The sequence below is a fragment of the Diabrotica virgifera genome, chromosome 7, assembly GCF_917563875.1.
Source record: "Diabrotica virgifera virgifera chromosome 7, PGI_DIABVI_V3a".
Lineage (NCBI taxonomy): Eukaryota > Metazoa > Arthropoda > Insecta > Coleoptera > Chrysomelidae > Diabrotica > Diabrotica virgifera.
The window spans coordinates 216,598,924-216,621,697 of NC_065449.1; the positions used below are offsets into that span (position 1 = coordinate 216,598,924).

General features: G+C 30.3%; 1 protein-coding gene across 2 annotated transcripts in view; it reads left to right on the top strand.

Moving 5' to 3' along the window:
- Positions 1 to 18,530, top strand: part of LOC114326753 (3-hydroxyisobutyryl-CoA hydrolase, mitochondrial-like) — a 57,115-nt gene extending 38,585 nt beyond the window's left edge. For both annotated transcript variants that reach the window (XM_050655199.1, XM_028275182.2), the window contains exons 3-4: positions 1,087 to 1,335; positions 18,331 to 18,530. In XM_050655199.1, coding sequence (XP_050511156.1) covers positions 1,087 to 1,335; positions 18,331 to 18,509 — 428 coding nt within the window. In that variant the 3' untranslated portion in view covers positions 18,510 to 18,530. The remainder of the gene's footprint in view (positions 1 to 1,086; positions 1,336 to 18,330) is intronic.
- Positions 18,531 to 22,774: the final 4,244 nt, after the last annotated feature.

The following is a 22,774-nucleotide window of genomic DNA, read 5'->3' on the forward strand; positions in this document are numbered from 1 at the left end:
ATAAAACACCCTGTAATTCAGCAAGTAGCCACATTTTATTTAAGTAATTTTAGACCAATCTTAATATTTTTAGGCCTAGAATCTGCAACTTAGAGATTCGACATCCTTAATGAAACTTAACCCTAAAAGGGCCCGTAGTAATATAACTTTAAGAAAAAAAAAAAGAGAATGAAAAAAATAAAAAAAATTTGTTAATTAGTGAAAAATTCCCAGGAACCCAATTATCGAAACGGCATTTCAAAATATTTAATCCCGCGAAGTTATTAAAAAAACAAATTATAAACAAATTTGAATAATTTTCAAATGCCATTTTAGGGAAAAGTTTAATGGAAATTTGAATTAATCAATATATTTATCGAAAATATACATAAAAATAAAAATAATAAGATTAAATACAGGTGAATACTTCTTTGGAAACAACCGCGTTTTTGCAATTGAAAATAGAGTAACATTTAATAATCAAATTTAATATCTCAAAAAATATTAAATATTTTTGGACCAATTTTTTTTATTAATACTGATAACATAGCGCAACTTCTCCTGTAAAACAAAATATTTTATAGTGCTTATTTAAAACGCTAAAAATAATTTTTTGCAAATTTGTTTTTAAAGGTTTATGTATAATTATTTAAATAAATAGGGGGTCAAATTTAATTTAGTAAGTCTTATGTGAAAGATTTACCCTTCAAATTTGCAGGAAACAATCCTATAGACCTTCATTAGTATCTAATTGAATGACCTCAGCAGTTAAAAAAGTAATTTTTTTGCAATAATGACCCCTTTTTAATTATTTAACCAATGATTCTCTCGTATGATTTGGATACTTTTTTGAAAATATCTTTTGTACCCACCTAAACTTTTATACAAAATTTGTTTCAACCTGTACGAGTTTACATTTTGATTTACATGTAGTGTAATTTTATTTTACTAGACCAATATTAGATCTCTCGATTGAATTCATCGAATCGTAAAATAAACTTAACCTTAACTAATTACTTGCTATAACTAAAGATAAAGAAACTTTGTTTAAGTTTTAATGGAGAAACTTTTTATTAATACGTACATAGGTAAATTCTTTTTCCCTAGACCCTTTGACAACAAAAATTAACGAGTGCTTTTCGGAAAATACTATTGAAGGTATATTTCACAAACTCCAGCAAGATAGCTCGGCATGGGCGACTACTACATTAAAAACTTTGGAAAAATATTCTCCAACTAGTTTAAAAGTGTCATTAAAGCAGCTACAATATGGAAAGAATATGGACTTATTGGAGAGCCTGGCGATGGAAAGTAATATAACTAACAACTTTTATCAATATTCAGACATATATGAAGGTAAGAAAATCCAGAATTAGTAAGTTCTTTAAAGGTAAAATATTGCAAAACCTCTTAAAATTTTAAAGAACCGCTTGGATTGACATGAAATTTGGCATACACATAGCTAACAAATTAAAGAAAAAAAGTTATATTGTGCCGATGTGTGCTTTTGCCCTAGGGATGAGTTTCACCACTTTTGGGGGTGAAAAATATATGTTCGAAATAAGTCCGGAAATGGATAAAATGACTAATTATAAGCAACTTTTGTTCTATAAAGTTTTTTCAACAAAATAATACTTTTCGAGTTATTTGCGAGTGAACATGTTAATTTCTCTACAAAATAACCTCGTCTTCAGACGGTTTTTCGCAAATAACTCAAAAAAATTCTTATTAAAAATACAGCACGTAAAAAAGTGAAAAACATGGTGTATATTAGGTCACTATACCTAGTAGAAGCAGAGTTATAGCTAATGAAAAATAGGTTCATATTCGTCAAATTCCAAATCGAAAATTTTAGCGTGCCATAACCAAAAAACGAAGCACTTCTTTGGGGAAAACTCATTTTAACTTATTTAAAGTGTTTAAAAAAATGCTTATTTTTGTTTTTTTAAAAAAAAATTTAGCATCAAAATAAACAAGTTACGCTCAAAATAAAGTTGGTCCCTTTTTTTGGTAAGAAATCGGGAAAATCACCCCCCTAATTTGAATTTCAAATGAACCTAATTATTACCACTTCCCAAGTTTTTTATTCGCGTACGTATTGGTCATATGATCTGTAATTTTCATCGGTTCGAAGTCCTTATTTTTGAAAGAGCTGTAATTAAAAGGGCTTGAACGAGTCACTTATCACGAGTGGATGCAAATTTAGAAACACCGAATCTTAACCAATTTTTGTCTTACAGAAAAACAATAAATACAAAATATTCAGAAAAGTAAAGCAGACTTTTTTTATTGTTTAAGATTTTTGGTATCTCTAACAATTTTTAAGTTATTTTGAAAAAAAAGAATTTTTTTTTAAATTAAATATTTTAAAAATTTTATTTTAAAACCAATTTTTTTCAAAAATAAGCACTTTGAATCGATGAAACTTACAGATCATATAAACAAAACATAAGTAAAGTAACTTGTGAAGCGGTAACGATTAATTTCATTTAAGTTGCTAATTGGGGGGTGATCTTCCTGATTTTTTTTCGCCAAAACAAAAGGGACCAACTTTATTTTGAGCGTAACTTGCTTACATTTGATGCTGGAATTTTTTTTTTATAAAAACAAAAATTAAGCTTTTTTTGAACAATGTTGTAATGTATTTTCTCCAAAAATGCTTCTTTACTTGGATATTTCACATTGAATTGTTCTATTTGAAATTTTTCGAATATGAACCTATTTTTCATTAGCTATAACTCTGCTTTTGCTAGGTATAGAAACCTAACATATACACCGATTTTTTCACTTTTTGATAGGCTATAGTTTTGCTAAAAATATTTTTTTTTGCAAAATGCTTACGTTTTGAGTTATTTGCGAAAAATGGTCTAAAAACGTGGTTATTTTTTTGAAAAATAAACATATTCACTTGCAAATAACTCAAAGAGTATTGATTTGTTGAAAAAACTCTATAGAACAAAAGTTGCTTAAAATTAGTCAGTTTATCGATTTCGGGACTTATCTTCTGAGATAGAGTGACACTCACCCCAGGGCAAAAGCACAGATCGGCACCATATCACTTTTTTCTTTAACATGTTAGCTATGCGTATGCCAAATTTCATGTCAATGTAAGCGGTTCTTTAAAATTTACAGCAAAAGCCGTGAAAGACTGTACTAAATATTATTGGGATATACTGAAAAAATTAATGAGTCAATCACTACTTTTAGCGTCAATAACTAGTTTACTTGAATTATATCAATGGGACATAAGTCACCGGGATATTATTTTTTTATTTTCATATTAATTCTTTTTTAAAACTTCATATCTATTCATGTATTCTTCTTAAGATTCTATCTTCTATCAAAAGTTGGCTATTAACATGGCAATTCTTATCCCAGAGAATGGCAGTTCTCGCCAGTGCCGCACAACCCCTCTACATGCGACACTATATATATTATGTACACTAAATTTTCGATTTTCTAAATCTGACTGCATTGTAAATTGGGGCACATCCGGTCTTACAGTTTAGGAAAAGGCTCACCCTTTCATATGTCAACCATCCATTTTGGTCTAAGGGTGTGGATTTTACGGCCCTTCCCATTTAGGGTCTGTTTTTGGTTCTTGTTCCCAAAACTCCCAAATATTTCGGAAATTTAAGTCCGACCTTAAGAGTCCGACTCTAATAGTATTGATCATTACCATTCCAACCCATGTCTAATTTTGAAAATCGGTTTTTCCATTCAATAGTTACCGAGCTCAGAAATATCACCCAATTTCTATTTAAAAGAGGGAAAATGCTTGTGGTATATATTATTGTGTATCACTTTATCAATCAAAGATAGAATAAAAACTTTATTTTTTTTAATATTACGCGGGCACATAGATTTGATACACCCTGTATATTGATTTGTAACTATTTATTATTAGTTAGTTTTTAAGCAGTGGGTTATCCTTAATGAGTTTCTCCCTGAAGAATTAAAGACATTATTAAATAAAGTGATGTGAATAGACAATTTGTTTCGGGATTATAATTTTAAAACAGTTGCTTTGTTACGAGCGAGGCCAGAAGCCACAGGTAATTATTATATTTAGAAAAGTAAGGTAGAGAAAGTTGGAATTTTAAGGCTCTTTGTTTAAGCCCCAAGTAAATTTGTAGAATTCCCGAAAAGTAATTATCATGAGTGTAAGTATTTGTTTGGAAGGATGCATGGGTTTTTCGAATGGAAAAATTTGGAATGGAGATGAGAGAAGGTTAAATAATCAGATAGTTTGGAAAAGGAAATTATTATGTGACCGGCATCGGAGAATAGCAGTGAAAGTTTTCGTGAATAGTTCAGAAGCAAGTACCAGTGATTGTTAGATAGTGAAGAGTGTAGCTGAAAAGTGAAACGAGAGACAGATATCAAATTGAGAAGAAATACCTCTTTGATTCTGTAAAGTCCAAGGGAGAGAATATTATTGTGAGAAAGAGCGGAGAGAATTTTGGAGTTTTTTTAACAAGTACTGGTTAAACGAAGCCTGGCTCGTGTTTTGGAGAATTAGTTGCTGGTATGCTGCTGGATTGATGCTGAGAACGGAGAGGACTTTGATGGGTAGCCTCACATAGTCAACAAGGAAGAGCTGTTTGGGTCAAGAGGAGACATCATTGTGTGTGAATCAAAAGGACAGTCAATAATTTATGTGATAGATTTTCTTTATGTTCAGAAGTTAATTATTTTTTTGAGTAAAACATATGAACTAAGATTCCAATATTTCAAAATTTAATAAGAAGTATAAGTAGTTTTGCGAATACCTAAATTTGTTTGTTTAGCTTGTTTTATCAATGTTATCAAGAACAAACTGATAAATATTTGTTGAATTAAAATTAATTTATGTTGTAAAAATTTCATTGTTTATAATATTGACGTCCTTGATACGGTTAATAAGAGGGAAGGAATTATAAAGACAATTAAGTGCGTAAGCTTGAATATTTCGGAAATATAGTAAGAGGTCCTTCTCTTAGTCTGTTGAGTTTGATTATGGAGGGCACAATAAAACGCAAAAGAGATGCAGGGAGAACACGAACCTCCTGGATACGAAATATAAGGAAATGGTTTAGTCTAAGATATAACCAACTGTACTCAACCACGCTTATTTGGAATCACTATTTATTATAGGAAGGACTATATAGCAGGAAAAAGTTACGGAATCCCGAGTTAACCAGGCAGCACAATATTGATCACGTAAATTGGTGTTTTCAACACCAAAACTGGAACATTGGAAATTGGAAAATGTGCTATTTTCAAACGAAAGTAGGATATGTAAAATGAGATGATTAACGAATTTGTGTACTTAGAGGGTGAGGAAGACAAGCAAGAACGGGAACTGCCAGATTTGTTCATAAATATAAAAGAGGAAGGGTCATGTTATGGGGAGGAATTATGATCGGTAAAAAATCCTTTAATTTTCATTCAACCAACTTTAATAGCTCGCTGGTATGTTGATTTGGTTCTTTAACCTATATTTAGGCTCCGGAAATTTGCAATGAAAGAAAATAAAATTTAGCATTAATTTGCTTAAAATAATAAAACACATCGGACGATTCCGCATAAGTTTGGTTATGTGTATTTATGTAGAACTGCTGTAACTAAAACAAGAATAAAAATCCGCTAAACGCCGTAAAAATGGGTGGCGCATACAATATTCCAGCTACAAAAGATCTGATATGAATATTACGTGGAACCAAAATATATTTTCATTTTGATGCAAAACAAAATTCTACTTTTATTTTAAAAGATTTTTAGGTTTGTGATTTTTCCACTATTATTGCTAAGTTTAAAGTAAAACGCGCCATAAAAGAGTAACTTTGATAAAGTTTTTCAACTTTGATTTCAAATTTAGCAAATATTATGGAAAATCAATTCAAAATAAAACTAGAATTTTATTTTTCATTAAAATAAAATTATCTAACAATAAAACACTGAAAACCTTTGTTTTCTATACTTCTTCAAAATTTATTATAACTATGTGACTACAGCTGTTTCGGCAGGGTGCTTTTCTCAAGTGATTTAGTTTACTATGGGTTTGCCTTTTTAAAGTATTTAACTGAAGAGGTTGAGGAGTGGGGAGCTGTTTTTCTCGAGTTGGTCATTCAGAATTATATTTGTATTTTTTATCTATTAATTTCCATAGATTATAATAAAGATAGCTTAAGGCCTTTATTTTTAATATGCAGAATTTGAAACTCTTCATTAAAAGAATGATTATGATCTAAAAGGTGAAGTGCGTATGTAGAGGTGTCTGTTTTTCTATTGTTGAAAGCCCTTTTGTGTTCTGCTATCCATTTGTCAAAGGTTCTGCCAGTTTGACCGATGTAAGTTTTCGGACAGTCACCACAAGTTAGTTTGTAGACATCACTCTGTAGTTGTTTTCCCTTTCGGCTCTTATTGTTCTTAATATATTTGCTTAAGTTGTTGTTAGTTCTGAAAGCTGTTGCTAGTCCCGTCTTTTTGATGTATCTGGCTATTTTTGTTGTTATCTTGCCAGTATATATGATAGAGCAGAAGGTACTGGGTTCTTTCTGTGGTGGTGGATAGACTAATTTCAGGGCTTTCTTATGGAGTTTTTGGTTAAAAATTGTATTAATTGTTTGTTCGTTATAGCCATTGTTTACTGCTATTTGTTTAATGATTATTCAGTTCTGTTTCGAAGTTATTTTTTGACATGGGAATTTCTGTCAGTCTGTGTATCATGCTATGGTAGGCTGCTAATTTGTGTTGTGTAGGATGGGATGATGAATTGTGTATATTTGTGTCAGTATGGACAGGTTTATGATATACGGAGAACTCATGTTTGTTGTGTAGTCTTAATGGTTACATCTAGAAAGTTTGTGGACTTATTCGGTTCTATTTCTATTGTAAACTCAATATTACTATGAAGTGAATTAATGTATGATAGAAATTGGTCAAGTTGCCTGTTAGTTCCTGTAAAGCATACTATATTGGTTGATATTCGTGGATGATATACTAGTATGCTTTACAGGGACTAACAGGTTACTTGACCAATTTCTATCATACATTAATTCTTTTCATAGTAGTATATAGTTTACAATAGAAACAGAAGAGAATAACTCCATCAACTTTCTAGATGTAACAATTATGAGACTGCACAAAAAACATGAATTCTCCGTATATCATAAACCTACCCATACTGACACAATTATACACAATTCATCATTCCATCCTACACAACACAAATTAACAGCCTACCATAGCATGATACACAGACTGACAGAAATTCCAATGTCAAAAATAACTTCGAAATAAAACTGAACATCATTAAACACATAGTAGTAAACAATGGCTAAAACGAACAAACAATTAATAAAATTTTAAACCAAAAACTCCATAAGAAAGCCCTGAAATTAATCTATTCACCACCACAGAAAGAACCCAGTACCTTCTGCTCTATCACACATACTCGCCAGATACATAAAAAAGCAAATATAACAACAACTTAAGCAAATGTATTAAGAAAAATAAGAGCCGAAAGAGAAAACAACTACAGAGTGGTGTCTACAAACTAACTTGTGGTTAGTGTCCGAAAACTTACATCGCTCAAACTGACAGAAACTTCTACAGACGCACTTCACCGTCTAGATCGTAATCATTCTTTTAATGAAGAGCTTCAAATTCTGCATATTCAAAATAAAGGCCTTAAGCTATATTTATTAGAATCTATGGAAATTAATAAATTAAAAAATACAGATATAATTCTGAACGACTAACTCGAGACGAACGGCTCCCCATTCCTCAACCTCTTCAGTTAAAGACTTAAGTCTTCAGTTTGACTTAAAAAGGCAAACCCATAGTAAACTAAATCACTTGAGAAAGGCACTCTGCCGAAACAGCTGTAGTCACATAGTTATAATAAATTTTGTGGAAGTATATAAAATAAACATTTTAGTGTTTTATTGTTAGATAAAATGAACTTCCATCAAGTAACGCTTGAATCCATCAAATAAAATAAAAATACATTTTCGTGCCACGTAATATTCATATAAGCTCTTTTGTATCTGGAATATTGCGTGCGCCACTCATTTTTACGGCGTGTAGCGGTTTTTTTATTCTTGTATCAGAAGTTTTTCAAAGTTTTTTTCATTAATTAAATGTATGAAGTTAATTGTAATGTTTCTCGAGTACACGTTAAAAGGCTACAGTAGCGATCAACAGGTAGCAACAAACGCGTTCCAAGATTGCGGCTCTAATGTTGAATATTTTGTCGAGATATTTGGCACACATATTCGTAATATAATAAAGAATGGCGGTACAGAGCCCAATTTCAGAAATATGTTAGTACGTGGAAATTACTCTATAACTAAATAAAATATTGAAAAAAGGAGCCTGTACCGCCATTAAGAACAAAAAAAAATTTAAAAAAACAGCAAATCCTGCATAAAAGGTATACATAATATCACTAAAAAGGGCTACATCACAAATACATAACTAGTTTTCGACTGGTTTACGAGTCATCATCAGTGCTTACGTCGACACTTGCTGCCTGTCTTCCACCATGTAATCAAGTCACAATAGAGCTCAGATGTTATCTGGGGCATTTTGAGAATATTTAAAACATCAATGCTTTATTTGGCATTTTAAACCGATGTTTCCTTAACGGACCATGTTTATAGGGCTTTGACCCTCATATTTTTGTAAAACTATATTTTGGTGGTTAGGATGTATAAACTTTACGTAAGCACTGATGATGACTGGTAAACCAGTCGAAAACTGGTTATGTATTTGTGATGTAGCCCTTTTTAGGGATTTTAAATATACCTTTTATACAGGATTTGCTGTTTTTTATATTACATGGTATACAGCCAATTGCAGGAAAACTTTTTCCTTGTGGATTTAAAAAAAAAATAAACTTTCTTCAAATAAACTTTTTATCCCATGCCTAGATCTTGTGTAATCTTGGAACTCCTAAAATTTGTTATCTCTAGCAAGAAATCGAACATATTATAACTAAATAACTAATTAGGTAACATAGAGAAATTATCACTGTCATTTTGACAAACCTGCGTCAGATTTTCTCTAATTTGTTCTGTCATCTTTGTCGATATCTGTTTAATGCAGTAGTGTGTTAATTTAAGAATAATTCGTTATTGTTGTTTCATAGGAAAATAGTGTTTATTGATAGTTAATTTATTATATATTTGTTTTTGTATAAGTTGTTGGCGTCTTTGAAAGAATAGATTGTTGTTAATTGTGAGTTTTAGTTATATGTAGGTAGGTAAGTATGTTTTACGTAAAAATATTTCGAATTCTAATGCGAGTATATAAAGATTTAGGAGAATTTTTTATTCTAAAAATATTATCAATAGTTTAACAAAATGGAAAAAGTAAATCAAACGAAAAATAAAGTGAAACCTTTCAAGAAAAATTCCATTAAACACCGTGCCAAAATTATGCAAAAGTCGAAATTTGTTTCCTTCACAACAAAAAATGATTTTTTTTATTGTTTTATTATTAGATGTTTCATGCAAATACCTTTCTAAATACCTATCTTAGCATAAAATTTTCACCCATTTTGGTTTATTTTTATCAATATCTATTTATTCATAATAATAATAGCTATTTGTATAACAAGGGAGGAAAGTGTTACTTTTCCTCCCGAGAATGAAGTTTACTGCCCGACGCGTAGCGGAGGGCAGTAATCATTCAAGGGAGGAAAAGGCACTTGTTGTTTGTTTGGGTTTATATGACTGCGGACACTAAATCCATTCGCCAATTTTACTATTTTTTATTTTATTAGTCATTTTTTCGTATCTTATCCTAAAACTAATACTAATATAATAAACAATTCTACTAATAAATAATTATTTTTGTATTTTTTTTTAATAATTTTTTATATATATACATACATATATATACATATATACATATATACATATATACATATATATATACACACATATATATATTTTTATTAATTTTTTTCCAAATGATGTTCTCAGAGTTCCACAGCAAAAACTGCAACATTCTTCTTTAGCCCTCTACTTCATTCGAAAGCTATTTTACTATGGACTGTCCAAGTTCGTCATTCATTTTTATCTACATATTTTTTTTTATATTTTTTTAATTATTATATTTTTTTTTCTATTTTTTTTATATCTTTTTTTATATTTTTTCTTTCTTTTTTTTTTATTATTTTTTTATTTTTTTTTTATTTTTTTTTTATTTTTATTTTATTATTTTTTTTTTATATTCCTTTTCTTTTTTTTTCTTTTCTTTTCTTTTCTTTTTCTTTTAACATATAACAATTTACAAGAAATACTTACTCTATATTTTACAATTACAATTTAAGCTTAATATCTAAAATATGTTTATACAATAGTCGGTATACCAACTCATTATTTTCTAATGTTAATAAATAATTTAAATTAATGGGATGGTGGACATCAGTCAAAGAATACAGTGAATTTAAAAACATATTAACTTTATTAGAGATAAGAGAACAGGTCAAAATTTTGTGTTGTAGATTGCCCAACTGTCCACAAATACATTGTGGACTATCAGCTATATTAATTTTAAATAAATATGATGGAGTAAGACAGTGGTCAAATCTCATTCTGCATATGGTTCTTATCATATCTTTTGTCGACTCCATTTTAGAAAACCAAGGTTTATCCGTTATATAGTTTCTGATTGATCTGTAGTGGTTTCCTGTATTTACGTTTTCATCAATATACCTTTCCTTCCATTCTTTCTTAATCTCTTTGAATAAATTTGATTCAATATCTTTTGGCGTACAAAGATAATGGGTTAATACTCCTTGTGTCACCGCGTTTTTAGCCAATTCATCTACCATTTCATTTCCAGTTATTCCACAGTGGCTTTTAACCCATGCCAACTTAACAGACTTTCCTTGTTGCTGAAGTTCTTTAATTTTATTTATGATATATAATTCAATGTAGTTCACTTTTGATTTAGGATTTATAGCACTAATTTTACTAAGAGAACTTTTACTGTCACTAAAAATTATAAACTTTGAATGATTTATATTAGATAAATATTTTAGTGCTTCCATTATCGCTATTAATTCAGCTGTGTATATACTCATAATATAATTTAGTTTAAACATTTTACTAATTTTATTACTGCTATCCCAATAGGCACATCCCACACCTTCAATATTTTTTGATGCATCTGTATATAGCATACAATAATCTTTGAACATTTGTGAACTGTCGGAGATAAACACTAATTTTCTTAAAGATATAGGCAACTTGCTATAGTCCCTTAAAAAGTATACCTGAACTTGTTCCATACTATTAAAGTCAATATTATAATTTGGGTTTATGTCATATTTATAAAGTTGTTTATCATATATTGTCATTTTTGAATATAAATCTACCATATTTAGAGTTTTCTTTTTTATCCAATATTTTTCTGTCAAGTCTGCTAAAAACAGTTGATGTATTTTGGAAATTAAACTTGCCTTTTTTTCATACAATCTAACTAAAAGGTTGATGCCAAGTTTTTTTCGTCTTATATCCATCGGCATTTCACAGCATTCAACTTGTAGATTATTTATCGATGTACTTCTTAGGGCTCCTATACACAATCTAAGGGATTTATTAATGATTTTGTCTATTTTATTTAAATGACACTGTGATGCGTCACTGTATAATATTGATCCGTAGTCGAATATAGCTCTTATATTATTTTTAAATAGCAACAAAGAAATATTTGGATCTGCTCCCCAACGTAATTGTGATACGAATCGAAGAAGGTTTATTCCTTTTTCTGTTTTTTTAACTATATGGTCTATATGTTCTTTCCAGAGAAGCTGTCTATCCAGAGTAATACCCAAATATTTAACATAACTTTGTACAGGATAGGATATATTGTTTATTAAGATGTGATTGGGTATTTCTTTTCGTTTTCTTGTAAAAATACATAATTTGGTTTTGGAATCAGATATATTTAGTCCATGTAATTCACTCCATATTTTAATATGTTTGTCTCCTTCTTCAATGGATTTGACTGCATTTTCTATTTTAATGTTTTCTTGATAAATAACTATATCATCTGCAAATTGTAAAATTTTTGTTGAGTTTAAATTTTTTTCTATATCAGAAGTGTAAATTAAATATAACAAAGGGCTTAATATTCCTCCTTGAGGTAAACCACCCATCGCTAGTCTTGGACCAAATGTGTTATTATTTACCGATATATAAATTTTTCTACAGTCATACAATTTTATTATTTTTTGACAGAAGCATTCTGGCAGACCTATTTGTATCATTTTGTTATATAGTATATTTAAATTAACGTTGTCGTATGCTGCTTCAACATCTAATAAAAGAGCGATTACTGAAGAATTTTTCGTAAACGCTAAATTTATATCTGTTACCAAATGACTCACAGCTTCCACAGTAGAATGATTTTTTCGAAATCCAAATTGTGTTTGTGATAATTTATTGTTTTTTTCTAGCCAACTTTCGAGCCTAAGTTTTATCATTCTTTCCAGTGTTTTTGTTATGCAGGAGCTCAATGAAATACCTCTATAAGATTCTGCTGAATCAGGATTCCGATTTGTTTTGAGAATAGGAATCACCCGGTACTCTCTCCAGTTATCTGGAATATCTTCTGATAACCATATTTGATTAAAAAAATTTAATAGTGTTTCTTTCCCTTTTTGATGTAAATTGGCCAACATAATATAATGTACATTATCTATACCTGGAGAAGTATTTTTCTTATTCTTAAGGCTTATTTCTAATTCACAGAAACTAAATGGAATTGAAAGTGGATGCATAGAGTTTTTTCTTTCCATTACATTAATTTTTGAAAATATATTATCTGGACATAATTTTCTTAAAAACTCCTCAACCCATTCTCCTTCAGTCACTGGATTTACTTGTGGTTTAAAAATGTTTTGTAATCGTTTGGCTTGATTCCACATATCTTTAATTGGTGTATTTTTGTTTAAAGTTTTACAAAAATTTCTCCATGCATTACGCTTACTCTCTAATACAACTTTTTTGGTTTTCGCTACACATTTATTATAATTTATATAATTTTGTATATTAGACTGTAGTTTAAACTTGCGTAAAGCTAGTTTTTGTTCTTCTATTACCTTTTTACAATTGTCATTCCACCAAGTTTTTCTAAATCGTGGATTAGTCCCTGTTCTCTTCTCCGGTATACATATATTACAATATTCGTTTAATTTATTTAAAAATTGTTGGTAATTTAAATTATTATCTATTTCCATGAAATTATCAGTGATAGAAGAGAAAAGAGACCAATCCGCTTTATTTATGTTCCATTGGAATTTTGTATTTACACATTCCGCTTTATTAACATTAATATTTGACTTAATAATAATAGCAAAATGATTTGATCCTAATGTCTCGTCCACAACATCCCAATCGAAAAAATGACTAATATTTGCTGAGCATATTGTAAGATCTATTGCAGATTTATTATTGCTATTCGGTCTACGCATCAAAGTTTCTTTACCATTATTTAAAATTACAAGATTACAGTCCTCAATAGCTTCTAACAGATTTTTTCCTATAGTATCTACAGTACTACAACCCCAAACATAATTGTGGCTATTAAAATCACCACCAATTATAAAAGGCTTCTCTAGACTATTAAAAAACTTTTTCCATTCATTTAGAGTGATTTTAAGATTTGGTTTTACGTATATTGAATAAATGTTTAACTTTTTTCCGGATTGAATTTTAATTGATATGCTATTGCACATTATGTCATTAATTTGGTGAAAAGTAGGACTGTTGTAAAATTTTATTAATTTTTTCAAAAGGATGGCTACTCCACCATATCCATCATCTCTATCATTCCTAAAGACATTATAACCAGTAAAGTTAATAAAATTACTTTTTTTTAACCAAGTTTCTGATATTAATCCTATATCTATTTTATTGTCATACAAGAATTTTTCTAAATAACCCTTATTTGTTTTAATTGATCTCGCATTCCATTGAAGAAATGAAACGTTAGCCATCACGAGGTAATAATAATTGTGAAATATTGTTTTTTAATAATTCCAACGTTTTTTGATCTAAATTGTGATTAATTTGATTTAATGTTGCTGAAATAAAGTTTACTATTATTTCTCCTATATTATTTTGATTATCGTTTTGTGTTTGTGTTGTGTTAGAATAAATGGGATTATTAAAATTATAACAAGGCTGACTTTGTATTCTTGGTGTTTGCAAAATTTTTCTGCGTGCTTCCATTGTTTCTTTATCTACACTACTAGAATCAATACTACTTGATCTTTTTCGTTTAGATATTGTATATTTATTTGAAGTATTTTCTTGGTATTTACTTACTGTTGAATAACATTTTTTATATTTATTATTAGCTTCATAATATGTTATATTTTCATTATTCATAACTTTTTTAATATATTCCTGTTTTTGTCTTTCTGTACAATCTGCTCCCTTGTCAGTAGCGCTGTGTTTTCCTTTGCACAATACACAAAGTAAATTATTCGGATTGGAACAATTAGATTTGTTGTGTTCTTCGCCACATCTTTCACACCTATCTTTTCCTCTACATTGGGCACTTATATGCCCAAATCTCAAACACTTTAAACATTGGATTATTCTGGGTGTATAATTTTCCACCTCGTATATCATTTTTTCTATTATTACATTTTTTGGTATAGACTGACCTTTAAAAGTGACAATTACGGTTCCTGTTTTTACATAATTAGTATTACCATTATCTTGAATCACTTTCCGCATAATTCTTTTTACATGTAATACTTCGAATTTAATTCCAAATCTAGGTTTAATTAATGATAATAAATCATTATCTTCTATCTCTTTATCTACCAATTTTATAACACCTTTCTTTTGAGTAAAAAACGTTGGAATATATGCCTCATACTCTTTGCTTTTAAGAATTTGAGAATCAATTAATTTATTAGCACTAGCAAAATTATTTAGTTCTACCTTGATTTTATTTCTACCAACTACTGTAATTTGTGTGATATTATTTTCAATTTCAGGTACTGCACTTAAAATCAAACGGGCCGTGCCGATCCTGTGTAATCGACCAATGTTACCGTTTTTATTTTCTATGTGTACTATATAAGGTGCATTATCTCCAAATTGATATCTATGTTTTAATCTTAAATTTATTACTTTATTTAGATTTTGCTTACCTGACTTATCTGTTTGATTTAAATTTGTCAAAGTTTCATCGTTATTGCAACTAAATTTGTTACTTACCTCAATAGTACTACTTGTTTGGTTTTGTTTGTTTGTTACCTTATTATTTACTCTATTGTTATTTTTATTTAATTCCTCATATTCCATCATCCCATCTCCTTCCATTTCTACATAAAATTTACCTTTATCTGGAGGTTCGGGTGGTATACCTTCCATATTATTTGTTTTCTGAAATTTAACTTCTAGGCGCTAAATTTCACACTTTCTTACAGATCACTGGTTTAGTACTTCTTTATACTACTCGTAATACTCAAAAAGTTAAGAAAAAACCTTAAAAATTAATAATTTTTAGGAGAACTTCTAAATAAACTGCCTTTCAATTTGACGTTTATTTGACATTGAAAAGGCACTTTACTCCCATGTTATACATATTATGGTTTTTCCACCTTCCTCAAATATCAAATAATTTTTTCATTTTTACCTAACTTATTTATGTAACTAACCAACAAAATTTATTAAAACTGAAACTAACAAGGAGGTACAATATAACTGTCAACTGTCAAATATAAGTCAAATTATTAATGTAAACATTGTTAAATCAAAATAACAATTTACTGTTTTTTACGATTCTGCAAAATACAGGGTGTTTTATAAATAAACGTTAAAATATATAGATACTTACGTAATAGCAAATAGATATTGTACAGGGCGTCAATAAGTTATATTTCATGAATGAAATACCGTAACCTCACTTTTACTTTTCCTCCCCAGGGAGGAAAAATATTTTCCTCCCTAGGGAGGAAAAGTACAACTTTGCTCCCTACAATCAGGTCCGGAAAAGTATACTTTCGGTAGAGGTAGGTGGAAAAATTGTTTTCTATTACTTCCATTGAGCGCGACTATGATATTGTCAAAATATTAATCTTAGATAATGTCAAAGATTACCACTGTTGCCAAAGTTTATGATACTATCTCCCGAAGTTATATTTTGTTGCTACCTGTTGATCGTTACTGTTTACTCTTAAGCGGTTAAGCGTTATAAATGGATTACGACACTAAACAAGTGATAGGACAATCCCAGTTCATATCTCAGCTATCCTAATACGTGTTTTCAATAAAATTCTATGTCCATCGAATGTACACTTGAATGCTTTTTCTATTCGAAATAGAGTGAAAAAAAATATTGGGATGGACTATTAAGCAAGAGTTTCCTAAATTCTTTAAACCATTGCCTAAAGCTGAAGATAATATGTAATTAATCAATCTGTATGGTCAAAACTTTAATTAAACTGAATTTTTAGGTATTTTCTCTTTTATTTCGTCACCCAGGAACGTATCCCCTATAACCCAATATAAATTACCATTCCATATTCGCGTCTATCACGCGAATAAAGAGCTTCCACTGTAGTTCTACAAAAATATCATTTCTTTATCGGTCAGTTTAAGAAACTCAACCTTGGATACAAATACATGGACAACTTACCTAAAAAACCTTTATCAAACAGCTAATCACAAAGAATTGGAAACACCACGATTAGAATCGGATGAGAAAACAGAAATTAAAGAGGAAGATATAAAGAACGACTTAAAAAGATGAAAAATCGAAAAGCTCCTGGGAAAGATGGAATAGCTAATGAACTTTTAAAGTACGGAGGAGATAGACTTCACAAAGGACTGAATATCCTTATAAGTAAAATAATAAATACAGGAAGAATTCCAGAAGAATGGAGAACCACTCAAATGATAGCGTTATTTAAGAAAGGTGATAGGACAGACCCCAGTAACTATAGAGGGATAAATTTACTGAGCACTATACTGAAACTCACAACAAAAATACTTATGGAGAAAATAATGGCGTGCATAAATATATCGGATGAACAACAAGGATTTAGAAGTGGAAGATCATGTAACGATGCAGTTTTTGTGAAAATAGCGGAGAAATCATTAGAATATAACAAACCAACCTTTTTCTGTTTCATAGACCTAGAGAAACCTAGAATCCAATTAAAAGATGTGATACACCTTCTATATGAGAAAAATTTACCACTGGATATCATAAAACTGATAGAAAACATACATGTAAGAAATAAAATAGAGATGAAAGTCAATGGAATAATAACAGAACCCATAGAAACAAACACAGGAATCAGGCAAGGAGATTCACTAAGCCCTATACTGTTTAACATAATATTGGATGCAATAATAAAACAAGTGAAGAAAAAAAGAGGGTACAAAATGGGAAATAGAGAGATAAAAATACTCTGTTACGCTGATGACACAGTGTTAGTAGCAGAGTGCGAAGACGAAGACGACCTACAAAGATTATTGCACGAGTTCAACATTCACGCAAAAGAAATGAATATGAAAATATCAGTCCAAAAAACAAAAAGCTTAGTAATTGCCAAAGAACCAATAAGATGCAAATTTAAGTTAGACAATCAAATTATACAACAAGTAATGACTTTCAAATATTTGGGAATTAATCTATCAGCCGACAACAATATCGAAGAAGAGGTAACAGACCAAATAATTAAAGCCAGTAGAACGGCCGGATGCCTAAACGACACAATTTGGAAAAACAAACACCTAAAATTGGAAACAAAGGCCCGAATATATGTCAGTTATTAGGCCAGTTATGACTTACACGGCCGAAACAAGACCAGATACAAGCAAAACACGAAGACATCTGGAAACCAACGAAATGAAGATCTTAAGAAGGATTACTGGAAAAGGACTACAGGATAGGGTAAGAAGTGAGGAAATCAGACGCATATGTGGAGTAGACAATATAAATACCTGGGTAAAGAACAGAAAAGAAGAGTGGAATGAGCACATTAGCAGGATGTCTGAATCAAGGATAGTAAGAATAGCCAGGGACAAGTCACCGTTAGGCAGGAGAAGTATAGGACTTCCAAGGAAAAGATGGAATGACAACTTAGGGGCAGAATGAAAGGCACCGTTGAAGAAAAACAGGCAGTACTGCCTATATAAAAGAAGAAGAAGAAGAAGAACCTTGGATGTTCAATTTTCTGTATCACGCGGTATATTGATTAATTCAAATTTTTTTTTTTCGATCTGAGTGTTTCAACTAAAGGTCAACAATTTCTATGTAATATTGTTTTGATATTCCCAAATTGAAATGCAAAATGATTTGCCTCCTGTGTTGTTATTGTAGGCACAAGAGTACTTTTGACAGACAGGACACGAACTCCACAATGGAATCCCAGTAGACTGTCAGATGTTGATGAAAAGTTAATCAATGCACATTTTAATTCAGTTACTGATAAATTTTTACGCCAGAGACTAACCAAACGACGTGATGAGTTAAAACCTAGTTTAAAATATAAATTGTAAATTAAATGAGCAGTTGTCTTGTTTTTGTATTTTATTTTCCCATACTCCCATGTATTTTACAATGTGTCATCTCTAGAGTGCAATAATTAATCTATGATTAAATTAATTTAATATTCAAATGATGAAAACGAATTAAGCATATTTGAGGTAAAAAGAACGATCACAAAAATAATAGAAAAACGAATGGCTAAAATAGATCTGGCTTTCTATAGCCAGAAGAGGTACGGGAAATATTGGAAACATAATAATTGGAAACAATTCCACGAATAATAATAAAAATAGTAAAAGCACTCTACAAGAGTAACAAAGTAGCTATAAAACCGGTCAATGGAAGATGCAGTCCATTTAAGGCGTCAAAGGGACGGATACAGGACTGCTTCACATCCCCTAACCTGTTCAAAATATTTCTAAAAAAAGCCGTGAAAGCAAAATTTTGCGGAAACCCAAATAGTGATCGCACAAGATGAAGATGACCTCATATTTACGATGGAAAAACTGGAACAGGAATGTACAAAGAATGGAATGGAAATAAACCTAAAGACAAATGAATACCTAACAATGGAGAATGCAGAAATAAACAGGTGGAAACAGACGAAGGTAAACAAATTAAAGGAACAGACATCAAACCAAGGAACAACTGAAGAAGATATAAAAAATAGACTAGCAACAACAAGACACTTCATACGGAAATTGAACCTGGTACTGTTAGTGCAGTCATTGAAGCTTTTTAGCTCAGAAATTTTTTACTATGAACCGATTTACATGAAATTTTGGAATTAGGCTTATCCTACCCTTAACTTCAAAAGTGATATTTACCCGAACTCCGTTTTTACCCTGGGGGTGGTTGCCACCCCTTTTCGGTGGTGGATACATTTTTTTTTTCAAAATAACCTCAGATATCGATAGAAGACCTAATTTTAAGCAAAAAATGTTGTACAAAGTTTTTTCAAAAACCCAATACTTTTCAAGTTATTGGAAATTGAAAATTCTGAATTTTCTCACGATTTTCACAGTTTTTTGCAAATATCTCCAAAAAATGTGCGTTTTAACGATAATATTGTAATAAACAAAATTATAGCAAGTAAAAAAATTAACAAACTGGATTTTGTAAATGTGTTCTAAGTGCAATGTTAAGCGAGATATTGAAGATCGAAGTCGTTTTTTATTTTGTGTGAAATTTAATCGATATATTCAATGTCATCTAGCGGAGAGCAAATAAATTTTATGCATGATAATGAGAAAGGATTTTAGATTGCTTAAAATAAGCTTTAAAATGAGTACTGTTAAAAGTCTTTTGTACGTAAAATGGGTAAGCTGTAATGAAAACAAGAGGAACATCTAATGGTTTTTTTTAATCAATGGATTACATAAATGCCATTTCCACCAAAATTAAAATTAATCGTATTCCATCTAGAATCAACTTTAATATAGAGCTTGATGTATTCTAGCAGTTTCGCTGCTTTGGAACACATATTTTTTGAAAAAATCACGATTTTAAGGAAAACAAATTTCGAATTTAAAAAAAACACCTTCTTTTCATAATATCTCAAAAATAATGAAAAATACGTAAAAAAGTGTAATAATAAAAAAATAGGATTTTTTTTTAAATTTCGGTTTGTTTGTTTTTCCTATCACACAAAAATTAGATAGATAGATAGAATGATAGACAGATAGATAGGTATGCTATATTGTCAAAAAATTTTTACAATTTTTGGAAAAAGCTTATACAAAATAAAAAATACAATAAAAAACAAAAAATAATAAAAACTACAAACAAAATAAAAACAGAAACAGACACCAAATAAATGGCGTGAGTTATACTACTTAAATACAATTTTATATTTATTAAGTACGCATTAAAAAATTTTAAAAATTTTGCAAACAATATGTATACAACGTCAGAGCAAAAAGAAGGCGAACGAGGAAAAGGGAAAGGGAAAGTAAATCAAAAGATCTATGCCGCTGCAAATATGTACAAAAGTACTCGTCAAAGATATGATTTATTAAAGAGCGCGCGGGGGGGAGCGCAAACAAACCACAGTCTCTCTCGGGCCTTTTGACCCTTCACCATTTCAAAATAAAAGATTTTTCACTACATATTATAATGGAAAAAGTTGTAGCCCTTTTAATTACCGTCAAAATGATTTTTCATAAGTTGTGATAGCTTCAAAATTGAAGTGCCTACGGTCCAAAAACTAAATCATACATAGTCAATGTTTTAATTTAGGGGTACTTTTAAGGGTTAAAGAACTTGAGCATATGATTTTCCAGCATAGCTTTTTCGAGAACGTGGAACGACATTTAAATCTTTTTAGTTTATTAAAAGAAATTTTTTATACAATTTTTAATGGAGGGGTTGATTTTAAGGGTTGAAAGGGGTTAACAATTAAATAATTAAGATAGAGAACGTAAAATATTATTTACTCTATATTTAAGTCTTCTTGTCAAACCAAATTAATTTTTTATAAACTGTTTCTATTAAGGGGTTGCTTTTAAGGGTTGAAAGGGGGTTAACAATATGATAATTACATAAGATAGAGAACTTAAAATATTATTTACTCTATATTTAAATCTTTTTATATCATACTAAATTAATTTTTTGTAAATTTTTTCGATTTAGGGGTGGTTTGCAAAGGGATAAAAATGAGTTTAACATGACGTTATTGTGTTAGAAAATACTTCACAATGTCACTGCTTATTATTAAACACGTTTTCTGGCGATAAAATGGATCAATATCAATTTTTGCATTAAGGGGTTGTTTCCGCCCGTTAAAAATAAAAAACGGAGTTCGGGTTAATATCACTTTTGAAGTTAAGGGCAAGATAAGTCTAATTTCAAAATCTCATGTAAATCGGTTCTTAGTAAAAGATTTCGGAGGTAGAAACCTATTTTACGCTTCAAAGACTGCACTATGTGGTATAAGAACATCAGTATAAAAACAAAAAGAAGAATATATAACAGCATGACAAGAAATATCCTGATTTGTGAGTGTGAAAATTGGGCAATAAATAAGAAAATCAAAAACAAAATAAGGGCAACAATGATGGTATTCCTAAGGAGAAGCTGCAAAGTAACAATAGTATGGTATAGTTAGACCCAAACCCAGACACCCGAAGTGAAAGTTATCCTCCAACACCAAATTGTTGTATATGCTCCACATAATGTTCAGAAAAAAGTCACACCATTTTGAGCGTCGGGTTTGGGGTAGTGAGGGGGAGAGGGGGGAGAAATCTGCAAATTCGTAGTTTTTTAGGTTTTTCGTCAATGTTTCTAAAACTAAATACCCTCTACACAAAATTGTTCTACATTAAATTTGAAATAAAAAAGGCCCTATGCATAACCCTTCCAAAATGAACGGTTCCAAAGTTACGGAGGTAGTATAGTATAATTGGTCCAAACAAAGGCCTAACCCAGACATCCAAAGTAAAAGCTTTCCTTCAACACCAAATTGTTCTATATGGTCCACATATTGTTCAGTAAAAAGTTACACCATTTTGAGCGTCCGGTTTGGGGGGGAGATGGGGGAGAAGTCGGTAAATTAGTAGTTTTTTTTAGGTTTTTGGTCAATATTTCTAAAACTATGCTTTAGCGTAAGGAATGTTCTATAGAAAAATATTCTACATAAAATTTAAAACAAAAAAAGTTCTATACATAATTGTTATAAAATCAACGGTTCCAGAGTTACGGAGGGTGAAAAGTGGAGGTTTTCGATACTTTTTATATTTACCGAATTCTCCCCTCTCTCCTCCCTCTCCCCCCCCCCCAAACCAGACGCTCAAAATGGTGTGACTTTTTTCTGAACATTATGTGGACCATATAGAACAATTTGGTGTTGGAGGATAACTCTCACTTTGGATGTCTGAGTTTTTGGTATAGTTATATCATAAATATTGCCCAAAAAATATAAAAAGTATCAAAAACCTCGACTTTTCACCCTCCGTAACTCTGGAACCGCTGATTTTATAACAATTATGTATACAACATTTTTTGTTTGAAATTTTAAGTAGAACATTTTTCTATACAACATTGTTTACTCTAAAGCATAGTTTTAGAAATATTGACGAAAAACGTAAAAAAACTACTAATTTACCGGCTTCTCTCCCACCTCCGTCCCAAACCGCACGCTCAAAATGGTGTAACCTTTTACTGAACAAGATGTGGACCATATAGAACATTTTGGTATTGGAGGAAAACTTTTACTTTGGATGTTTAGGATAGGCCTTTTTTTGGACCAATTATACTATACTACCTCCGTAACTTTGGA